Source organism: Schistocerca serialis, chromosome 4 (assembly GCF_023864345.2).
Source record: "Schistocerca serialis cubense isolate TAMUIC-IGC-003099 chromosome 4, iqSchSeri2.2, whole genome shotgun sequence".
Taxonomy (NCBI): Eukaryota; Metazoa; Arthropoda; class Insecta; order Orthoptera; family Acrididae; genus Schistocerca; species Schistocerca serialis.
Window position 1 is genome coordinate 699456513 of NC_064641.1, and position 21582 is coordinate 699478094.

At 46.8% G+C, this 21582-nt stretch overlaps 1 protein-coding gene across 3 annotated transcripts in view; it reads right to left on the bottom strand.

Annotated features, from left to right (window-relative positions):
• Nucleotides 1–21582, bottom strand: part of LOC126473201 (ecdysone-inducible protein E75) — a 488568-nt gene that overhangs the window by 139340 nt on the left and 327646 nt on the right. The window contains exon 1 of one of the 3 annotated variants that reach the window (XM_050100102.1): nucleotides 17899–18189. The exons of the other annotated variants lie outside the window; for them this stretch is intronic. Within the exon in view, the coding sequence (XP_049956059.1) occupies nucleotides 17899–18025 (127 nt within the window). The 5' untranslated portion in view covers nucleotides 18026–18189. Of the gene's footprint in view, nucleotides 1–17898; nucleotides 18190–21582 lie in introns of those variants that run through there. 3 annotated transcript variants of the gene reach the window in all.

The window sequence follows — 21582 nt, forward strand, 5'->3', positions numbered from 1 at the left end:
CAATGACTGTTGTTCTTTTCTGCAATAATGTCTACTGGAGATAAAAACAGGGATATAATACAACAGTCACCTACTGTGTGACAGTCGTTCTGGAACATTTCGTTTATTGCAAGAAGGCGACAGACCTATATAGGGTGTAACGGATATAAGTGCATATATTTTTATATGTGGTACCTTGACATATTCACACACCAGTGTGTTGATTGCATTTCCCACAAGTGAGCCACAAACTTTGCGACCTGAAGTTTTCTGCGTCGCCATAGTGCACCACTAAGTGGATGACGCCTGTCGGAATAGACTAACCGTTTTGCGACAACGCGTGCACACTTCAACACCTGACGAGATACCCAGGGGTAAACAAGCATGAATGGCCTGCTCTTCGCTCATGTACTTGTAGGAACTACCTAATCTTAAAACATACTATTTGTAATAGCTACAATTATTAGTCTACAAATGACGTAAATACTGGTATAGTGTTGTTCAGTACACCGTCCTCAGTTACCATTAGAAATATCTGCACTTCCCGCCGTTATAAATTCCAGTCGTTACACTCTGTATATAATAAAAGTGCACTGTCAGTCTCTTGTGTCGTGACGGAGAACAATACGGAGGTGCGCTACGTTAAAGAGGTGAAGAGGGAAAGGGATCACGTTGTGTGAGTTCAGTGACACCGCCGCCACAAGGACGGCGAGTGCTGAGCGGCAGGAGCAGCCAGCAGTGGAAAGCGAGAGTGCAGAAGAAAGTGCCTGTTGCGCGGAGCGGGGAGAGAGAGAGTTGCGGAGCGAACCCGCCCAGTGACGCGAGCCGACGCGCACGCCTCGGCGGCCTGAGCGAGAGTGAGCCGCAGTCGCGCTAGCGCCAGACGGTGGCGCCGCGGCGGCCGGCGCGCGAACCAGCGGTCAGCGACCGCGCGGGGAAAAGTAGGCCGGCGCAGCCGGAGGCCTTGAGCGCTGCCCCGCCGTGCCTCTAACTCGGCAAACAAAGCCCGGCCCGCCACAGCGCAGCTGCACGCCACAGGCCAGCAGCCAGCCGGGCTACTCCGCCAGCTCCTCGCAGCGAGCGATTGCGTCGCCGCTCGAACGACACGGCAGTCCGCAACCAGACCGGAACATTTTGCAGCCTTGCTCGCTACAGAGCCCCGGGTGAAAGTGTTTGCTACGGGGCAGCCGGCACGCGCCCGCTGCGGAGCACTCGTCGTTTTCAGCCCTACAAGTACGCCGAAACAGTGCCATTCTACGTCCGAAACTCTGATACTGCACAGCCCATCATACCAAATTATGATTGCCTTTGCTCCGCAAAGGACGTAATTACTTCCTCAATTGCAGGCAGCGAGGGAGTACATACAACAATTTTCTATGCGCTACCAAAAGTGCACATCTGTCCTATGGCTCTTCAAGTGCCAAAACCTAGTCTGGACATGTGGGTAACATACCATTGTCAAAGCTTCAGTAGCTTCAGTAGTCATTAACACTTCCAAAGCTACTTTTCAGCGTCACTTTTCCGTCTCAAAACTTTTAATCCCAGACAGAATCACCCTCAAGGGACTGTAACATTCATTTGTGGGTTGTAATGAACTTTATTTTATTTTATTTATTTATTTTTACAATGGGCACGTTTCCTTAAACTTTTATTCAGTGTATCACCATGTCCAGGATCTTGGGACCCCATAATCCAATACGTACAAAAAGTCTGATGCTTTGGCATACTTATTTCGTGTTTCTAACGCCATGAAACCGGTCATGTGTTACACAAAACCTTTAACAAGCGTGCCAGATGGAAGAATTTTTCTTCGTTTGCCATACTGATCCTGCTGCGAATACGAACTTCCGTTATTAGGACGAAGAAAATACTCCAATCTTCAGAGGACTGAAAATTCTTGCAGCTCCCGTCTCTGTACAAAATGAGCTTCCCCGGCGCTTTTAAACAGTGACATCTTTTCATACAAGGATGTGGCATTTCTTTTCACAGCGTCCAGAATTCCTGAGCAAGGTATCGGTTCTACGATTAAAGGGAAGAATGTTGGAAAAATCGCACCTGTATGCAAGATTGTTATTTAGAAACATAAAAATCCAAAATTCTGACTCTGGCTGTATCAAATGACAAATCATTTTAAAAAAATATGAGTCGAATTGCAATGAACTTCTTTATGCTCCTAACTTCACATCGCTACAGAATCTTTTATTTCTTAATCGTCACCGCGCGGGATATCCGTGCGGTCTGAGGCGTCTTGTCACGGTCCGCGCGGTCCCCCGTCGGAGGTTTGAGTCCTCCCTCGGGCATGGGTGTGTGTGTCGTCCTTAGCGTAAGTCAGTTTAAGTTGGATTAAATAGTGTATAAGCATAGGGACCGATGACCTTAGCAGTTTGGTCCCATAACACCTTACCACAAATTTCCAGTTTTTTCCTAGTCCTCCTAAAATACGTGTTACCTTATCTCTATGTAACAGGTGTGCCTATTTTTAAGTAAACTTCGTGCTAAACAAGACTGCACAGAACGTAACAGGTTGCCAGACAAACAGTGGATGCAGAAATAGATGATCCCGCTCATGTGCAGCTATCAATACTTCAAACAGAAATTTCTGTTTTTAATTTCTGAAACAGAATTTCATCTAATTCCTTTTGAGCAGTTTCTTAAAGGTACGTTTTATTACAGTACCTTCAATGTTAAAGTGCTTTTGCCAAAAGTCGTAATGCAGTGACAATAATTCTGCAAAAAAATTCCATAAATCTTCTAAAGATGTATCGGTAAAGGGCAATTTTTACTGAATGTGAGTTCGCTTTGAGATATTTATTAGAACCATTCTTTCGACCACATGAATACAGATGAAGGTCGCTAATTTTCGGGATGAGAGAGCAATTGGGCTGGCCATTGGCAAAGATGGTTTTCGTACATGATCATTCCATGCTGATGTTACAAACTTTCAGGGATGATGGAGAAGGGGAAATGTATCAATTTGAGGTAGGGGATCCTGGTACGAAAACGACCGAAATGAAAGTTATAAGCGGAAAACTTTCTGGTACTTGTGACACTAGGCCTCTTCTACTGCAGGCTCTTTGCCTTCCATATTTTCGGAGGAGGTAGTATGGACCAAACCGAGAAAAATCTGTCTAGCAAACATGGGCTCTAAAATACGCACCTTAACAGCTACGGGCACTTGTTCAGCAGAAGAGATGTGTTTCAGTGCGCTTTAGAGCCATGTTTACCGGAATTTTTTTTCGTGTTTTGGTCCGTACCATCTACTCCCAAAATATGGAGAACAAAGAGTCTTCAGTAGAAGAGGTCTATTGTGAGAGGTATCAGGAGGGTTCTCGCTCATAAATTTCAACTCGCTCGTTTCCTAAACTGAAATTGATAACTTTATGCCGGCCGAAGTGGCCGTGCGGTTAAAGGCGCTGCAGTCTGGAAACGCAAGACTGCTACGGTCGCAGGTTCGAATCCTGCCTCGGGCATGGATGTTTGTGATGTCCTTAGGTTAGTTAGGTTTAACTAGTTCTAAGTTCTAGGGGACTAATGACCTCAGCAGTTGAGTCCCATAGTGCTCAGAGCCATTTGAACCATTTGATAACTTTATCCTTCATCATCATCTCTGAAAGTTTGTAACATCATCACGGAATTACCCTATATAGCCCGGATCGTCGTCAATGTCCGAGTTCTATGCTCGACTCCTTGACGCTGTCATAATACAAGGCGTAAGTCGTGAGAATAAACCTTTTCACGGTTAAAACTAAAATATATGCGAAAAATAATAAAAAAACTAAAAGAAGGATAATAAACACGAATGTGGTATAGGCGTGTGTCTGAGAAAGTGCTTCATAAATAAACAAGCGCGTGAATAACGAACAAAGCGAACAGCTTATAGAAGATGAAGTTCAGTATCCACCAAATTTCTCCGAGTCCTGTCCCATTTTCAGAAGCAGAGTGGCGCTAGAAAAATGTGTAGAAACAAATGCAGACGAAGTGAAATTGTTTGGAAAGAATCGTAGAACTATTACACTGTGGCAATATGATAGCAAGTCAGCTTGGAAAAAATAAAAAGAAAAATTATAATAAGAATAAGGAGACAACAGGAATGTGCGATAGTATTCAAATGGTACCCGAAAATTCGATCAATGTAAAGCTCTGTATGTGTCAGATTCACGGTTACAAGAGCACCATATGTGAACCACGTACGCTTTTGAACGTAGTGTTAAGTGGACGCTCTATTTTGTAATGGGCCGAGTATGGGAAACGTCAGGATGGCCTAGCGAGATTCTACAGCAAACAAGCAAGTGCTGAAATGGACGGTGCCAGCGTTGAACTACAACCATGCAGACAGCGTGGAAGGCCAGAGGGGAGTTTACCTGAGCGCGTGGAGTCAGCCAGCGCGACCATGACGCAGCGGCATCTACGGTGGCGCAGCCGGGTCGCGACTGGAACCACGCACCCCGGGGCGCAGGCCGCCATCCGCGCATGCGCTCTGGCTGTGCGGTCAACGACCCCGCAAACACTGACCTAGTGAACAGCACCGCCCCCGATCTCGCACCGTGCTCCCAGCCGTCCGGAAACAGACCCGTCACCTCGCGACCTGACTCGTATGCGAGGGGCGTATCAATTCGCTCCTACTGACAACGATGTTTTGTCGGACAGATGTTCTTCGTCTACTGGCCGAGGTGGTTAGGATAGTGTAGAAAAGGTGTGACGCTCGATTTCTTGTTAGTTCTACGACATATTCTGACCTTTAATATGCCTCGTAGTGTACAAATGATCCTCCGCGTAATTACTTTTACGTTTTACATTGTTTACTTTCTTTTTTTCCTCGTCAGAACAGGGAATGAAAAATCTAGGATCCAATTTTCTGTTGCTCTTACAATTCTTTATCGCGCCTTGCATTATATGCCGACGCTGGCTCCAATGTTTCTCCTCCACTTTAATCGCCTATATATTATAAATTAAAGTCTCCAACCGTGTTTTTATGTGTGTATCAGAAGCCTACTCCCATGAATTGCTGTGGGTATTTTGATACCGTTTCCACGGATCAATAAACTGATTTCAAAAGGGAATTATTTATTAGCGCTGCGTCAGACAAATGTGAAGCTGGCGATGGACTGTACTGTGATACATTTTCCAATTCAGGCTTAAATTTTATGCTTATTTTTATATACCATTCTATTATATATGAAGATAGTAACTGTTCTCGAAAGAACAGATACCATTGATAACCATGCAGCTTCTCTAGAATAAATGATAATTAATTGAAACCCTCAGCTGCCGACAGGTGTAGTTGATATACCTCGATGGGGACAGCTGAAAATGTGTATATGTACTTAAATGGCTACCCGGTCATGCGAATGAGCACAGGTTGCCCGAACTCTTACGACCGAGCGAGGTGGCGCAGCGGTTAGCACACTGGACTCGCATTCGGGAGGACGACGGTTCAATCCCGCGTCCAGCCATCCTGATTTAGGTTTTCCGGGATTTCCCTAAATCGCTCCAGGCAAATGCCGGGATGGTTCCTTTGAAAGGGCACGGCCGACTTCGTTCCCTAGTCCAATGCGACCGATGACCTCGCAGTTTGGTCTCTTCCTCCAAACAACCCAAGAACTCTTACGGGAACCGTCACCTTAGTTGGCGCGAGTAATGAGTGTTAGGGCAAATATCTATTAGGAACATTACGTATGTAGATTGTGGACAGTTGAGAATGTGGGTCTCACGGGAAGCGCGCAGGGGATAAGTCCCTGCAGACACGCTATTCATCTGTGTGCTCGGTGGCTCAGATGGATAGAGCGTCTGCCATGTAAGCACTCCCGGGTTCGAGTCCCGGTCGGGGTACACTTTTTCAGCTGTCCCCATCGAGGTATATCAACAATACCTGTCGGCATTTGAGGGTTTCAGTTAATTATCATTTAATCGTTCTATTAGACTGATCTGAATATGAGTTTTAATGAGCATTACTGATCGAAATTAGCTACGAGTTAAAACACATAAATCTCTTGCTATCAAGAATAGTACACTCTGAAGTATTCACACTTCGTCTTTCACTTCTGGCAATGGGTGTTGTATGAGAAACGCGAAGTTCCACCGTTTCCGGAGTCTGCGTTAATCTGTACTCACTTTATAACTGGCAAGGTAAGTCAGTTCATAGGAGTAAGGTGAGGACTTGCCACCAAGAATGGGATTGTGCCTAGCAAAAATCTTCGATGCTCAAACGAAGAGTCTGGTTAAGGAAAGCTTTACCGAACCTTAGCAGGTTGGACTTTTCGGTGATGACATGGCTATTAAAATGGGTTTGCTTCAGAGATACTGATAAAGACGGAGAAGAACAGGGACGAATAGCCGACGGTAAAATCTAAAAATGTAAATATGGGTTGCAGAATACTAATGTATTGTCTGACGATATGCTGATTAGTTTCGTTCGCACCCTGAAGTGGCGGAATATTCACAATAACTGAGGACCCGTGAGAACTGCGTCTATATTCGACAGTGCATAGCGATTCAGAGAAATCGTGGGTAAACTGCAATGAGTTTATTTTCCTTGCTAATTAAATATGTATGGTGTTCTGGACCGTACTCCTTCCTTCGTTGATTCAAACTGCAATAGTTAGACTCAATTACCCCCTAAGGCACTTGCCCGAACATTTACCAGCGGATTTAAGGCGACGAAAAAGTGCATACAACGTGTGTTGTGCCGTCTGCTACAGCGAAGCGCGCTAAGTCGGCCGTCGGTTATATAAACCAGCCACTGGCCGTAGCGGAAGTGAAATCGGCGAGAAGGCGCGAGGCGCCTTAGCGAATGCTGCCAGCCTACCGCGTGTGAGGTAATGGTCCCACCGTGGCGTGGCGCTGACTGACACGTAAAGAAAGCTGCATACCGCGCCCGCTGAGGCCGGATAACGGGAGCGTAACACACTCACGTTCTGAGGGATGGTGGACGGCGTCTAACATGTTGTAATCGGGCAATCATGTAAGTTGGCGGCCTGGTCTTTGTGCGATATATGAGGCTGTTCAAAGGTATCAAAAGCAGGAAAAAGCGCACACGACTTAACTATTCACTTGACTGCTAAAATCTCTTGGAGAGGACATATTTCTTTCTCTAATTAGACCATTGAGAAAGTGAGATATTATGAAGGTGATAGCTGGTAAGTTCAAGCTTGATTCTGTCAAGCTTTTTCGACCACTTCTATCAGCCAGATGCGCCAGTATTAATGGGTAACCTTACCCAGATGTACGGTACGGATAACATCGCAGTTCCTCGCTCCTGCGATCTCCTCGATTATAATTACTAACAATGCAGAGGTGACAGTAGACCTTTTGAGTTGGTCACCACGCTTGTGCGAGCGTGGACGGGCTCCCGCCTTTAAGGGAAAAAAAAGTAAGTTCAGTAGATGGATGGGGGAGGAACAGTTCAAATTTAGGAGAGAAAAAGGAACAAGAGATGCTACTGGCATGTTAAGAATCGTAGGGGAAAAATGTAGATAAATTTATGCTATTTTTATTGATTTGGAAATAGCTTTCAATAGGGTGCAGTGGAACAAGCTGATTGATATTTTGAAAAGGAAAGGAGTAGATTGGAGGAGAGATGATAGATGCAGAATCTATATTTACAACATAAAGTAAGAATAAGGATTAGAAATAAAATGTCTGAAGGAAGCAGCATTGGAGGGAGCATTAGACAAAGTTATTGCTTCTACCCTTCATTGATCAGCTTATACATGGAAGAGATTATTGCGAAAGGCTTAGATGGAAAGAGAGAAGTGTGTATTGGTGGAAATAGAATAGGGTGCATAAAATTTGATGACGACATGATATTAGGGGCAGAAACTGAATGAACTGTAAATAAAATGATAAAAGATCTGAATGATTCTTGCGTGGAATATGGGATGAGAATCAATACAGCAAAAACAAAGAGTATGGTGATCGACAAAGGAAGGCGGCTGCCACAAGATAAGTTGTTTTTAGCCAAGTCAGAGCGCTTAAATACCTTGGAAGTACGATTACTGAAGTCTTGAGTGGTATCAGGAGAAGAAAACCCGCGTTATTACAATGAACGAGGCATCCAATAGAAAGAGGAGGTTATTATGTGGCGAACTAGGAGATTAATCTCCTGACAGTGTCAAAGAATAACGTGAAAAACTGGCTTTTCTTAAAACGGAGCTTTTGTACACAGAAGAATCTGTAAGAATCTGCAGGCGCTATGGGTGGTGACGCTATAACTGTACATGCCTAGAAGAACAACGCTGGAGCGCACGCTTGCAGGCAACGGTGAGGCGATTGTTGGCCATTGGAGTGTTACGTGGAAAAAGGCAGCAGCACGCGTGTGGGGACAAAGCGGCTGTGCGGGGGCAGGCGAGGCGGGCAGTGAGAGTTGCGAGCGGAGCAGAGGTGAACGACCGCCATGTGGGCCGGGCCGGCCTCGAAGCCGCAAGTGGGGCAGTGAGCTCCGGCGCTAGCGCTGCCGCGGCGGTGGCGCTCATCTTGCGACACGCTGCACCGGCACCCCGCAGTCCTACCGAGGGTCTGGCACGTACTCTGGCTCATCACAAGTATCCGGACACCCCTAGGTAACCACTAGATGGCACGAGACGCGGACCCGTCAATACAAAAGGAGACCGATATGCCGGTGGTACTGAGGAAGATTGCCACCATGCTGCGGGATGGGCGCTTCAACGCGCAGCAAAACCCCTACCTGTTCGCCCAGGTAGATGGGGCACAGAAGCCCTCGCTACCTCACAAGCCGGTGGACTTCCGTGGCGGACAGAGATCACGTGCACCTTCTCGGAAGTAGTTCAACGTGCAATAGGCAGTTACGCATCCCCGATTATAAACATCTGACCATCAGTTTCAACCTAAAAAGCTCAGCTCCATCTTCTGGAGCCCATTCAGTTCCGCCCGATCGCCGTACCGTGCTCTTCCAATGGTTTCAATCGGATGTTGTATTGAATCTGTGGGGTCTGCGCAGCGCTTGTCCGGTCGCTGTCAGCTTCCCAGACTTCTCTTTCAAGTAGCTCCTCAGCTGGCATCACGGTGCTGAGTATATACCGTTATCAACTTCAAGTGGTGGCGTAAAGCGCATGAAAAACAGAGAGGGAACTAACACGCTAGAACAGTGACCGCCATAAAAAACCTGTTGTCCTCGGCAAGATCGAAGTATACGTGTCCGACACACGTTACATCCAAGGATGCGCTTCCACCGAGAAAACTTTCGCAATCTCTTCCAAATGACAGGCATAAGAGAATATCGTGCGCCTCGACACTAGTGACTTAAATCATCCACTTTTTCAGTATGAGCGGCATAGCAACCAACAGGTCTCCTTGAGCAAGAGAACATAGATGTCCCATACTGTCATTAAAAAAGCAGATAAAGTTACCAGTACTGCTGTCTGTTGAAATTCAGCACGTGTTCATCTTTCCGCTGATGGCCTGGAACTCTTACCAGCTGTATAAGAACATCCAGCTGGTAATGTAACGAGCGGTCTAGTACTTATACGCTCATTCTCTCAAAATCTTGATGGTTACACGCAAACCTGACCCTATTAGCTTGAAAATGGAATGAGTACTTTGTGAAACATGTACAGAAAATCGGGAGTTTCCATTTGCGACAGAGGCTGTACTTTGACGCCCGTAAACATCTCTAGAGAGTGCTGCTTCACATTTTTCGTCTCTCATCCAGCACAGTGGCCCTGCTCAGAACGCTGTGTCAGAGAGAGCAGACATAGTGAAGAGTGAGAGCAGCCAGCCAGCAGCAGTAAGAGTGGTTCCGCTCTCCCTTTCTCAGCAGCACTGCGGGGGCGGCAGCTGACACTCTCCCTCTCTGTCTCTTTGTCTGGGCGCACTCGCTCACTCGCGCCGCCCTGGAAACTTTTATCGCATTAAGCGAGAACGAACAGCCTAATTGGGGGAGCGGACAATGAGGAGACCTCTATTGTTTACACAGTGAGTCAGCGCTCCTAATAGGTCACGAGGCTCGACGAACAAAGGCAACACTTCCCATGTAGTGCAGTCATTTCGTAGTCCGACTTGAGACCACAGTCACTGTGCTAAGAGGCCATAAACTGAGCAAAGCATTGTTGTCTTTCGCCTACCTGACCACATAAAAAGACAATAAGTCTAACCTAATGGAGGAAACTGAAATCTCTCCATGGCTTATCCCTCCTTCAGTAATCTCTTCCACTCAATTTATTCTTTGCCCTTCTCCCTTTCCCTCCGTCTCAGCCTCTAATACCCCTTCAATAAATAATGCCTCAGTACATGGCCCATCATTCGTCGCTTTTTGCACTTCATTCCATATGTGCTAAGAATTCAAGCCCTTCTCTTCCACACCTTCTTCCCCAACCTCCTACACTGCCCATTACTGTCTCTGATTACACAACAATGAGACTCTCTAAATGTATTCTCCTGCAGTGACTCGGTGGCATGCTGATTTTATTGTTTGGAACAGCTTTTCATTTAGCCTCACAAGGCCGAGTGGATATCGATTTTTTTCGCCAGAGAAAATTCTAAGATTTTATTATTTAATCGTATGGCGAGGGTCCCTCCCGGGGCAGACCGTTCGCCGGGTGCCGGTCTTTCAATTTCACTCCACTTCGGCGACCTGCAGTCGGTGAGGTTGAAAGGATGATAAGGACAGCACAACACCCAGTCCCTGGGCGGAGAAAATTCCCCGACCCAGCCCGCAATCGAACCCGGGCCCAGAGGATTGATAATCCGTCACGCTGACCTTTTTTTTCATTTATTTATTTATTGTCAATAAAGATCACTCTGTGAAAAGGAACGTGTAGATCATTTCATGGTATAGTATGTGCATTACATATGGAGCGGTGAGAGAAGCGTGAGTTTCATTATCAGCTGTCAAATGTGCACACCGACTGCACCCGGCACATATCCATTCAGCTACCGGGGGCGGACAAATTCTAACATGGTACCCTGGAATGAACTCTGGTTACTGGATACAGCAAACAGCAATGCTAACTGCTATGACAGTTTTTTTCGTTCATCCATCCTTAACCCCGGATGGAAAGTGGTACTAGGCCTTGTCAGTATACGAGAATTAATGGTTCCTCAACCTGAGGAACGTACTAGAGCTATTCGGAAAGTAAGGAACGATCTGTCGCGAAATGGAAACGACAGTGAAAATCCGATGACGCTTTGCACAGATGTGTTGGGTAGCGTCTCTAGTATACCAGTAGGCAGCGTCGCATCGCTCTTCTCAGTTCCGAGCACATAGTGAGTGCGTAAAGATGCCTAGAAAATAGTGTCTCCCGCCATGTATGGGTGCCTGCCGTGAGATTTTGCCTGACATCGTGCAAATCCACATAACGTGAGTGTGATGTACTTGCTTCTTCATGACCGTTCTCGGCCGCTTACTGCAGAGGCTATGAGGATGCTCCTGCAGAGTTTTAGAATGGAGCTGGCCGTTGGGGCCGAGCGGTTCTAGGCGTTTCAGTCTGGAACCGCGCGACCGCTACGGTCGCAGTTTCGAATCATGCCTCGGGCATGGATGTATGTGATGTCTTTAGGTTAGTTAGGTTTAAGTAGTTCTAAGTTCTAGGGGACTGATGACCTCAGATGTTAAGTCCCATAGTGCTCAGAGCCATTTGAACCATTTTTAGATTGGAAGTGTTTGATCAGTCACCATACAGTCCAGACTTGACTCCCTCTGATATTCATCTCTGCTCAAACGAACCGCTGCACAGACAGCGAGCTGCAGTCGAGCATAGAAAATTGTCAGAAATCACATGAAGCTGCCTTCTATGACGATGGAATTGGAAAGTCAGAGCGGCGATCGTATAGAGAAGTAGCTGGAAGGTGTAACAAATAAAACAGTTTTTTCACTCTGCTCTCCATTTCACGATCGATCGTTCCTTACTTTCAGAATGGTCCTCGTAACTCCTACTAGTTGTTGGTTGATGGGTATAGCGGGCACTTCACGCATGAGCAGGTCAGCTAACGTCGAATTTGATTTTTATTTCCTATCATGGGAATATGGAATGTTAGTTATAAGGCAATATTTGCGAATAGAGGTTCCTGATGGCGCAGTGTATCGCAGAAGTCGCCTGAATAAAGAGGTTCAGACACACAAATGAAAATGTTGCCACTAATTCTCGCTACATAGCTGGCTGTCGCTGAGACTTTGTTGCAGGAGAAATCGAGCGTTAGGTACCGCCACTGTGGTGTGGTGTCCCCTGACCGTAGTGACACGGGGAGCGCAGGCGCTCCTTGCGCCACGCCGGCGACCCACTTGTTGCGTCTTAGCGCCCGCGTCCTTGCGCGCCGTTCCCACCCCTATGCTTCCGGTCGCTGGGGCTCCACCTCTCACCCGCTGGTCTCTCACGACTAGCAGCTGCTGCCCATTTCCCAGACACTCCGTCCCTTTCACTGGACTCGCATTCGGGACGACGACGGTTCAAACCCGCCATCTTCATTTAGGTTTTGCGTGATTTCTCTCAAACGCTTCAGGCAAATGCCACGATGGTTCCTTTGAAAGCGCACGGCCGACTCCCTTCCCCATCCTTTCCCAATCCGATGGGACCGATGATCTCGCCGTTTGGTCCCCTCCCCCAAACCAACGAGCTGACGAACGTTTTTATTGCCATACGGAGGGCATTCGATCCCCGGCTGGGTTCAAGATTTTATCCGCTCGGAGACTGGGTTTTGTGTTGTCATCATAATAATTTCACTTGCACGAGACCCCCGAACAGACTTGGGTCTCCCGGACAATAATGCCACACGATCATTTCATTTCATTGCGCTACGTACTGGGTGTAACTACTGACGCCACATTACTCACCATAACCAACAAGGAGTCCATACTCCTGTCAAGGTGGGCAAACGGGAACGGCAAGCATTGTGATGACAGCTGAGAAACAGACGTGGCAGCTCCAGTTTTGGAAGCTGACGTTGACGGCTCGTAGGTAGTCTGTTGATCACATGTCCGTCCATTGAGACAGCAGGCAGCGGTCGGCAGCCAAACCATTGATTGGTTGGCTGGTTTGAGGGAAGGGACGAAACAGCGAGGTCATCGGCTCCGTCGGATTAGGGAAGGATGGAGAAAGAAGTCAGCCGTGCTCTCTCAAAAAAACCATCCCGGCATCTGCCTGAAGCGATGTACAGAAATCATGGAAAACCTTAACTGGAATGGCCGAACGCGCCACCTCGCTCGATGCCAGGCCATTGATTTGAAGGTGAAACTGCCCGTGATTAGAACAAACCTCGTCAACACACAGTGTGTGTAGTAAGTCAATGCAGTAATCCCACTTAGTACAGAAGATACTGAGATACGTCTGTCTGTCGTTGCAGAGAAGAACACTCGAAACATTGGTGCTAAGCCCCTTGGTAGTCTTGGTACAATACAAAACATTAACGATCAATGATATGGGCGTACTGAGATGGTGCGGCTGAGCGGTTGTAGGCACTTCAGTCTGGAGCCGCGCGACCGCTACGGTCGCAGGTTAGAATCCTGCTTTGGGCATGGATGTGTGTGACGTCCTTAGGTTAGTTAGGTTTAAGTAGTTCTACGTTCTAGGGGACTGATGACCTCAGAAGTTAAGTCCCATAGTGCTCAGAGCCATTTGAACCATTTTTGTACTGGGATATGCATTGGTTGTGAAAATAATTTTGAATATCTGCCTGTAAGAACTGGCAAAAAGTACATCGTTCTGTTCACAATATCGGCATTAGTGGTATAGAAAAAAAAATCCAGATAATTGAAATATAGAACTCCAATACGCTCTATAGAACTGTAGAGTAAAAGTGACTCGTTACCGACGTCAGTGTCTTTCCACCGGTGTTGCCAGTAGCCACAGTACTGTGAAGACAGACCTATATTGTCCTCATTAAGTAATTATGATACAAACTAAGCCCATGGCGATGTATGAGACCACATGGTCTCTTAACTCCTCTGTCTCTCCATTACTGAGGGAGGGATGCGTTTGTCAGGACACTGAACTCATATTCAGAGTAGGTGCCATTCAAAGCCCAGGTTGGACATATGAGTTTGCGATTTCCAGAGCGTCCCTAAACGGGTTACGGTAAATGCCTGGAAGCTACCTTTGCAAAGAAGGGGTCCAAAATTCTTTTCCCTTCCTTTTGCAGTCCGAGCTTGTCCACTGTATCTGAAGATCTCTTCGTCGATGATGCGTCCAGCCCTAATAATCCTATCTGCTTGCTTTGCTTCTCCGTCACAAATATTTCTCTCTAGCAGCCGGTGGCAATTAGAAATTAATGTCTAACACGCATAATTTTCTTCTGCTTGATTCGATGTAACCTCTTCTGCTTGTTCATTTAGAAGGACGTACGTGTTGTCAAGGGCCACGCGGGATTAGCCGAGGGTCTAAGGCGCTGCAGTCGTGGACTGTGCGGCTGGTTCCGGCGGAGGTTCGAGTCCTCCCTCGGGCATGGGCGTGTGTGTTTGTCCTTAGGATAATTTAGGTTAAGTAGTGTGTAAGCTTAGGGACTGATGACCTTAGCAGTCAAGTCCCATAAGATTTCACACACATTTGAACATTTTGTTGTTGTCAAGGGTAGTCTTCCCGAAATAATGACCCCAGCATCTCCTTGAAGCTAACAATGGAAACAAAGTTTGGGAGCAACGAGAGGAAATTTCATAAAATTTCTGAATTCCGAAGTAATTGGGGGCGGGGGGGTGGGGGTGAGAGGGGTGGAGCTTATTATCACCCGGAATAAATTCCTTGTTACAGGTCATACTCGGGTGGATTTGAAATGGGGCCGTTCTTATAGCTCCGAGAATTCTGAGAAATAGCAATCCGAGAGGGGTCCAAAAGAGTGAAAGCGCTCTCGCGTTTGATACTAAAAGAACGATGAGATCCGAAATAATAGGGATTGTAGTGCACTGTCGCCTGCTTGATAGAGGTTGTTTAGTAGAGTTCAAATGAGGTCGTTGTCACAGCTCCGAGAATCGCTGACGAAAGCGAATCGAATGGAGGTGAAGAACAGCGAAAGTGCTGGCTTCGCTCTCCCTTCGCAGCGCGCCCCTGGCAGCTAGAATGACTTTCGCTGACGTCGCCAGCAGATGACGAGTGTTTTGCTGTCGTGTGTGACCTAATGAGGATGCCACTTCTCGACCTTTCGGACGTAACCACTTGCAAACGAGGAGAGAACGCGTTCGCTTACACGCTCCGTACGGGGCCCGCGGCTGGTTGGCGCACAGAGTTGTGGGGGAGGGGGGAGGAGGGGAGGGGGAGGGGGGAGTGTCAGCGGTGGGGGCAGAGTAGGCCGCGCGGGGCGACGACCGCGCCGGTGGCCGCGTTCGCGCGCGGGGGCAACGACCTGGCGCGACCCACATCGGCCGCAGCGGAGAAACCGACGCCGCCCTGCACTCTCTCTCTCTCTCTCTCTGCCAGCGTTCACCCTCGGTAGCACGATTCACTCTTCCTTTCTGTCAACCACTTTGTCTAATTCCCGGTTTGTTGCCATCTTCCTAATAGCCAATCAATTTTAAGGAGCAAAACGTTATTCCACTGGGCCTTATTTAACAGTCGTATTCTGATCAGCACTGCTACTTTCGGACATGACCCACTTTCAAAAGCGTCCATAACAGATGTGAATACATCGTCCTCGTCTCCTCCTGCAACGATGAAGACTATGTATCCACATCTGCTGTAGATGCACTTGACAGTGGCCCATGCTCGAAACTAGTGCTGCTGTTCTAAAATACGGCCGCGTGGAATGAAATTTTTTCTCTAATTTATCGAGGCTGTAGTGCCCACCCAGACGAAAATGAACTTCTGTATATTTACGACGCACTCCAAAGGCTTTGTTCCATCATGAAGTACAGTGTTTAGCTGCCGGACTTTCCACGTGAAGAACATACTGTCGGGAATACACGTCATAAACAAGAAAAACTTAAAGTTCAGTGACTGTTTACAGCACGTTTTTATTTACATCTAAAACAGTCCCGTAAACAGCCTGCCGAACATGTCCAAGTGTAAAGCAAAATTATCTGCTCTAGCCGCAGCTACTTACAGCAACCTATAAATGAACCATGCACCATTGTTATACCATTGTGAAACTTAAAGCATTGGTTAAACACCACTGTCACACATTTTAAGCAATTTCCTACGTCTGCCTGCCAAGGATATTAGCTTTACGCGTTCAAACCAATACAGGAACGTCCGATTAGTTCTCGTTGATACACTAAAACAATTCAACTCGTTAACCAGTTTGCAAAAATAATGAATTTTTATTATTTAACGAAAGATTATCGAAGGACACAATAACAGTACGAGGAATAGCAGGCAAGACAAACAAAATTACGATAACGGTAGTGTTTACCAAAACAAGTTACAACTATAGCAAAATAAATAAATAAATAAATAAATTGCAATGCCCTCCGCGGAGCAACAGAGAGCTTGTGGCAGGGAAACAAACAGCGTCAAACAACCTGTGCAGATGCCGACAAATGTGAACGAGGTGACATCGGCTCCAAATGAATTGGTATCGATAAGTCGAAAGCGCGTTCTTTTTGACGAAAGCGGAAACAAATGTACGAGCTACAAGAAGCGAAACTGGCAGAATGAATCTGCGTTTTGAAGCTACTTCAATCGGTAACGGGTACTAAAGCAAATTTTCGAAGCCCGTTAGCCAACAGTTGGGCATATAAAATGTCTTACACGAAGAGAACTGTGTTATAGGAGAGTAAGTAATGGTGGGTTCATGTTACCAACAGCAACTGAAACCAGATTGCAAGATACTAATAACTAGCATTGCTACAGACCAATTACGTACAAACTTCCGCAATGCAACAAGGTAAAATGAGCTATGTACATAAAAAAATGCGTGTTGGATAAAATGCACTTTTATTATTCAATTTCTCATTTGGTTAGGATCACGAACTTTTGATGTCTTACACAGTCACGAAAGGTGAAATAGCGTGGGATGTTGAATCTGACTGATGAGATTTTCCAACAGAGAATACGCACAAAGTCTGTGTTACAGACGTCACTCTAGTGCTATGGTAACGAGCAGTTTGTACGTGTATGCATGTGCAGGTATGTGCATGGGAGTGAGGGGGGAGGGCTTAAGAGACACAGGGGAGGGAAACAGAGGTAGAACCAACAGCTGCCGAATTGCTTCTGCCGTTTAAAATCTGAAAATAGCTGCTTGCAGCGTTGGCATTATAATTAACCGAGAAAGGCTCAAAAGAGGCAGCGGTGGCAAGAGTTTTTGTGCAAACTAGTATGTGATTTTAGGGATAAAAAATATTCAAATGTGTGTGAAATCTTATGGGACTTAACTGCTAAGGTCATCAGTCCCTAAGCTTACACACTACTTAACCTAAATTATACTAAGGACAAACACATACACCCATGCCCGAGGGAGGACTCGAACCTCCGCCGGGACCAGCCGCACAGTCCATGACCGCAGCGCCTTAGACTTTTAGGGACAGCTGAGTCTGCAGCGTCTCTGCTACTGCAGAGGACAAAGGTAACAATTGTCCCACCGAACTCGGGACTAGCTAAATGCAGTGGTAGCAGACGAATTGTGAAGGTAGACGTGGAGACGAAAAAAAAAATTAATGTCAATTCTTTTCAGTGGAACCCATTGGTCTAACTGACCGAATAATGGATCGACGAATAATATTGATGTCTAGTGCAGTACAGCTGAAGGAGTGGCTGCTTTGTTCACTTGTTACACTTGAAAATTCCGTGAGGTCCGAAATCTGACAAGGGGAGAAATTTTGGAGCAATAAAAATATCCACATATACGAATATTCTCTGTACAGAGAAAAAAGTTGGACAAAATTACGACAGTACAAGGATCCAGTGCGAGGGATGTTGCGAGGGGTGGGGAGGGGGTTAAGAGGTCAAGGTCAAGGCTACACAGAGGGCAGCAGGGGAAGAATGGAGCGCGCACTGCGCGTGCGTCGTGACGTCGGCAGAAGGCGTCGTTGTAGGCCGCGCTTACCTTCGAGCACCCTGCCTATGAGGTTGTCACTGTCCACGGAGAACGCCGGCACGCTGGCCGCCGCCGGCGCCGCCGTCACAGGAGACGCACACGCGCTTGCCGCCTTACTTGGGTCCTTCACAGTCATCGCGAAACGTCCTTAGCCGAGTGTGTCGCGCGGCACCACCGACCCGCCGGCGGGAACAATGACGACTGTCGGCGACGTCAGTAGCCGCTGACGACAACAGCAGCAACAACAACAACAACAACAAAAGCTACGACGGACGTGTCGGTTTGCAGCTACAGCGAGTCCTTGCGCAAAGGCGGTCCGCACGTATCTGAGGAGCCGGAACCCGCCGCTGCCGCCTCCGCCGCCGCGGGAGAGGTGGTGGGGGGCGCCGGAGCGGGCCCGCGCATGCGCACGGCGCTCCGAGCGCGCTCGCCACAGGCGAAAGTGACCCAGTGACTCAGTTGCAGGCTCCGCGGGGTCAACACACTCTCGCTGTCGGTTCTCGGCCGCGCTGCAGCTTTCACCGCGCCTGGCGCCGGCCTGTCAGCGGTTTCGCCTTCAGCTTCGTCTCTGACTCTCTTCCCTAATTATCCACAAAAGACCACTTTCGCGCGCGTTTTGCCTGCAAAAGTGTCAGCTCCACTTTCAGAACAGAATCCGACCGTAGTGGTCGACGACGACACGACTACATCTACATCTACATCTACATGATTACTCTGCAATTCACATTTAAGTGCTTGGCAGAGGGTTCATCGAACCACAATCATACTATCTCTTTGCCATTCCACTCCTGAACAGCGCGCGGGAAAAACGAACACCTAAACCTTTCTGTTCGAGCTCTGATTTCTCTTATTTTATTTTGATGATCATTCCTACCTATGTAGGTTGGGCTCAACAAAATATTTTCGCATTCGGAAGAGAAAGTTGGTGACAGAAATTTCGTAAATAGATCTCGCCGCAACGAAAAACGTCTTTGCTTTAATGACTTCCATCCCAACTCGCGTATCATATCTGCCACACTCTCTCCCCTATTACGTGATAATACAAAACGAGCTGCCCTTTTTGCGCCCTTTCGATGTCCTCCGTCAATCCCACCTGGTAAGGATCCCACACCGCGCAGCAATATTCTAACAGAGGACGAACGAGTGTAGTGTAAGCTGTCTCTTTAGTGGACTTGTTGCATCTTCTAAGCTTCCTGCCGATGAAACGCAACCTTTGGCTCGCCATCCCCACAATATTATCTATGTGGTCATTCCAACTGAAGTTGTTCGTAATTTAAACACCCAGGAATTGACAGCCTTGAGAATTGTACTATTTATCGAGTAATCGAATCCCAACGGATTTCTTTTGGAACTCATGTGGATCACCTCACACTTTTCGTTATTTAGCGTCAACTGCCACCTGCCACACCATTCAGCAATCTTTTCTAAATCGCTTTGCAACTGATACTGGCTTTCGGATGACCTTACTAGACGGTAAATTACAGCATCATCTGCGAACAACCTAAGAGAACTGCTCAGATTGTCACCCAGGTCATTTATATAGATCAGGAACAGCAGAGGTCCCAGGACGCTTCCCTGGGGAACACCTGATATCACTTCAGTTCTACTCCATGATTTGCCGTCTATTACTACAAACTGCGACCTCCCTGACAGGAAATCACGAATCCAGTCGCACAACTGAGACGATAACCCCATAGGCCCGCAGCTTGATTAGAAGTCGCTTGTGAGGAAAGGTGTCAAAAGCTTTCCGGAAATCTAGAAATACGGAATCAACTGGAGATCCCTTGTCGTTAGCGGCCATTACTTCGTGCGAATAAAGAGCTATCTGCATTGCACAAGAACGATGTTTTCTGAAACCATGCTGATTACATATCAATAGATCGTTCCCTTTGAGGTGAGTCATAATGTTTGAATATAGGAGGAACATTAGGAACAGACTAGAGGAGACTAGAAATCTACTCTGTAGGAATCAGCATGGGTTTCGAAAAAGACGATCGTGTGAAACCCAGCTCGCGCTATTCGTCCACGAGACTCAGAGGGCCATACACACGGGTTCCCAGGGAGATGCCGTGTTTCTTGACTTCCGCAAGGCGTTCGATACAGTTCCCCACGGTCGTTTAATGAACAAAGTAAGAGCATATGGACTATCAGACCAATTGTGTGATTGGATTGAAGAGTTCCTAGATAACAGAACGCAGCATGTCATTCTCAATGGAGAGAAGTCTTCCGAAGTAAGAGTGATTTCAGGTGTGCCGCAGGGGAGTGCCGTAGGACCGTTGCTATTCACAATATATATAAATGACCTTGTGGATAATATTGAAAGTTCACTGAGGCTTTTTGCGGACGATGCTGTGGTATATCGAGAGGTTGTAACAATGGAAAATTGACGCATGGTGCAGGGAATGGCAATTGAATCTCAATGTAGACAAGTGTAATGTGCTTCGAATACATAGAAAGAAAGATCCTTTATCAGTTACCTACAATATAGTAGATCAGCAACTGGAAGCAGTTAATTCCATAAATTATCTGGGAGTACGGATTAGAAGTGATTTGAAATGGAATGATCATATAAAGTTGATCGGATGCCAGACTGAGATTCATTGGAAGAATCCTAAGGAAATGCAATCCGAAAACAAAGGAAGTGGGTTACAGTACACTTGTTCGCCCACTGCTTGAATAATGCTCACCGGTGTGGGATCCGTACCAGATAGTGTTGATAGAAGAGATAGAGAAGATCCAACGGAGAGCAGCGCGCTTCGTTAAAGGATCATTTAGTAATCGCGAAAGCGTTACGGAGATGATAGATAACCTCCAGTGGAAGACTCTGCAGGAGAGACGCTCAGTAGCTCGGTACGGGCTTTTGTTGAAGTTTCGAGAACATACCTTCACCGAGGAGTCAAGCAGTATATTACTCCACCTATGTATATCTCGCGAAGAGACCATGAGGATAAAATCAGAGAGATTAGAACCCACACAGAGGCATACCGACAATCTTTCTTTCTGCGAACAATACGAGACTGGAATAGAAGGGAGAACCGATAGAGGTACTCAAAGTACCCTCCGCCACACACCGTCAGGTGGCTTGCGGAGTATGGATGTAGATGTAGATGTAGTTCTTTATTCCGCTCTTTGATCGCAGATTAATCTACGATTTCGGTTAGACGTCATTAGAGGAATAACACGTGGTTGCGGCAGAAATTTGGCACTGTCTTTGTGAAAGACATCAGCATTCGCCTCCATATATTGATAGAAACTACAGAAAACGTAAACCTTGAAGGCGTGTCATGTAAAGATGCTGATGCTGAATAAAATTTTCTCAGACAAGCGCGATGACTGCCAAACTTCGTTGATCAATGTTCGGGCGAGGTACAACAAAACTGGGAATCTACAACAAAGCGACGAATGTAGGAATATTAAACACAATTGGAGATGGAACACAAGCGCAGATGGAGAAACACTGGAGAAGGAGGTCTACAGTAGCCTGCAAGCGACTTAGAGAAACTGTGGCTCAAATGGTTCAAATGGCTCTGAGCACTATGGGACTTAACATCTATGGTCATCAGTCCCCTAGAACTTAGAACTACTTAAACCTAACTAACCTAAGGACATCACACAACACCCAGTCATCACGAGGCAGAGAAAATCCCTGATCCCGCCGGGAATCGAACCCGGGAACCCGGGCGTGGGAAGCGA